General features: G+C 45.2%; 1 protein-coding gene across 1 annotated transcript; it reads right to left on the bottom strand.

Annotated features, from left to right (window-relative positions):
• Nucleotides 1–639: 639 nt before the first annotated feature.
• LOC149239191 (uncharacterized) lies at nucleotides 640–1,602 on the bottom strand. The gene has a single exon (XM_089369784.1). It carries the CDS (start codon nucleotides 1,600–1,602, stop codon nucleotides 640–642), a length of 963 nt encoding a protein of 320 aa, XP_089225910.1.
• Between the last annotated feature and the right edge of the window lie 1,275 nt (nucleotides 1,603–2,877).

Genomic DNA, 2,877 nt, shown 5'->3' with positions numbered 1-2,877 from the left:
CATCAGATATGCTTCACTGTTCAAACTTCTGAGGATATGGAGGAATTTGTAGGAGTCAAAGTTGAGAAGGACTCTCTTTAATCTGTTCAAAGATTTTTTGAGATTTGCATTGTTGAACAATTTGCCCGTGTTTAAATTTTTTATTAAGATCTCTGAGTCTCCAAAAGCTTGGAATTCTTTGTCACCTCTATCTCTGGCTATTTGACAAGCTTTGAGGAGGCCTTGGATCTCTGCTTGATTGTTGGTTTTCTGCTCAATGCCCCAACAAACGTTGTCCCTTCTTGATCCATCTGAGGCATAGATGACCGCTCCAACTCCTGCTGTCCCAGGATTGCCTTTGGAGGCTCCATCGAAGAAAATCGTGGTTATTTTTTGTTTTTGCCACCATTCTTGGATGGTGGCTTCGGAATCTATTTTACGCCATTCCGGATTCACTGCATGAGGGGCTGATAACTGCTTCCGAGGGTAGGGGGAGAGGGGGCCCAACCACCTCTCTTCTTCAGGGAGAAGCAAAGAGTCATCTGAAAAATATTGTTGTTGGGCTGCTTCAAGGAGGAGGGATTTGGCCTTTACCGCTGCCGAGAAAGGAGCTTGCAACTTTTCATTGAATATCAGGTCATTCTGGGTCAGCGAGATCTGCTAGCATACAAATTTGGGGATAGCGTTCCAGACTTTTCTCCAAAAAGACTTGCTGGGGATTTTGTTGGGATAGCATTGATTCAATGATTCAAATGGATCAGCAACAGAGTTAAAAGGGGGGACTGTGATTTGTAGCTCATGAAGTATGAGTCCCCATACTTCTTTGGCAAACTTGCATTCCATGAAGAGGTGCTTGGCTGTTTCTAAGCTGCTTCTACACAGCTCACATCTATGCGGCCCAGCTATGCTTTTTTTCATCAGGTTGTCTCCAGTTAACAGCTTGTTGTGGACCAGTGTCCAAAAGAAGAAGTTTACTTTGGGAAGAGCTAGCGGTTCCCAAACTTTCTTCCAAAAATCCAGAGGTTTACTGCAATTCCTGATTGGCTGGAGGGCGTTATAAGCTGCTGCTGTTGTGTAGCTTCCAGATTGCCCCCATCCCCAACTATCCTTCATTTTTCTGTTCACTGGGGCCGCTTCCTCCAACAATTCTTCAAGGGTGCGCTTCTGCTGGTTTAGCCGTTCTGGAACTCCAAAAAAGTCCCAGCCTTGCCAATCGTCGTGACAATCCCAATTGGACAAATCATAAACGTTGTTTATCCCTGCGCGTTCCAGCCAGTTTTTTAGCTCTGCGATTTCATCAATTTCCGCGAGGGGGTCTCGATCCATTATTCTATCATGCCACAGATTTGTGTGTTTGTCGTTCCCTGGGATCCTGTACGCCTTACCTATGAAGAAATTCAAACTTTTACTGCATAATTTCCAGACCTGGGTGCTGTTGTTTGTTTGAGCTGCCTGTAGACTTCTGAGCGGCACCTTGTGGGCGTATTTTGATTTCAACATATCGCAGACAGGATGCTTGGGGTCTTTGAATAGCTTCCACATAATTTTGCCTCCCAACGCCAGGTTGACTAATGCAGGATCACGAATTTGAAGTCCTCCTTCAGAAATTGGGCGCTTGACCATGTCCCATTTCACTAAGTGGAATTTATTTTGATTTCCTTTCCCCCCCTACCAGAGGAAGTCACGGAGGATTTTGGAGATTTGATCCATCACACTTTTTGGGGCGAGTAGGAAGGCTGCTTGATAAATTGGGAGCGCAGATAACACAATCTTGATTAGGATGACTTTGCCTCCTTTTGTGAGCCAATATCCTTCCCAGACTGTTATTTTTGTTTTAATTTTGCTGATAATTTCGGACCACATTGACCTCTTATTGAAGCCATTTGTGATGGGGAGGCCAAGGTATTTTATCTTCTCCCATTGGGCATGTCCTTTAAAGCCAAGCAGGTTAGAGATACTTGTGAGCTCTTGCTGCCCAATGTTCCAACCATAGACTTCACTTTTTTTTTCATTGATAGAGGCTCCCGAAACCCTGCAATAGCAATTGAGAACAGAGTCAAAGGATTTGGCTATTCTAACAGAGGCACCTCCCAGGAGGAGAGAGTCATCCGCAAAGAGTGCGTGGTTCTGAGCTGGAGAAGTAATGGAGGGTTTGAGGCCAGGGAGGGAGCCTGAAACTTTTTCAGCTGATAGCTTTCTACTGAGGGAGTCCGCCATCAGGATGTACAGGAAGGGAGAGAGCGGGCATCCTTGCCTGAGTCCTCTCTGGGCTTGGAAAAAAGAGGTAGGACGACCATTTACAAGAGGGGAAATCCAGGGGTTGTGAGTGCAGGCAGTGATGAGATTGACAAAATGGGGGGAGAAGCCAAAGGAATGGAGGACTTTGTAAAGGAAGGAGCGGTTGACTCGGTCAAAGGCATTGGCCATGTCAAGTTTTATCAGCATACCTTTTTCTTTTCGCTGTTTGCTTGAGTGAATTATCTCCTACACTTGGATGACATTATCCAGGATGTGCCTGCCTTCTACAAAGCCACCTTGATTGCTGGAGATCAGCCTGTTGAGCAGTGGCTTGATCCTGTTAGCTAGAAGCTTTGCCAGAATTTTATAGGAGGCGTTACAAAGCGATATTGGCCTGAATCTGGCGAATGTTTCAGGGTTGGTTTCTTTAGGAATGACGACGAGGTAGGTGGAAATAGTTCCTCCTCCTACCTTGGATTTTTCCATGAATCCTTTTATCATCTTTAAAAGATCAGCTTTGATGATGTCCCAACAAGTCTTATAAAAGTGTATGGTGAATCCATCAGGCCCAGGGGCCTTGTTCGGATCCATAGACCAAATGACTTTACTAATTTCTTCTTCAGTGATGGGGTTAATGAGAGCGGAATTGTCTTCAGGGCT

Source organism: Pinus tabuliformis, chromosome 8, assembly GCF_031772625.1.
Source record: "Pinus tabuliformis cultivar Carrire ecotype Pingquan chromosome 8, CPIR1, whole genome shotgun sequence".
In the NCBI taxonomy this organism is placed as follows: domain Eukaryota; kingdom Viridiplantae; phylum Streptophyta; class Pinopsida; order Pinales; family Pinaceae; genus Pinus; species Pinus tabuliformis.
The sequence above is the reverse complement of the archived record's forward strand: the minus strand, read 5'-3'. Positions and strand labels throughout refer to the sequence as shown.

What these genes read in the sequence shown, in the direction of transcription:
- LOC149239191 (XM_089369784.1), bottom strand. Translation starts at nt 1,602, where the DNA reads ATGGTCAAGCGCCCAATTTCTGAAGGAGGACTTCAAATTCGTGATCCT.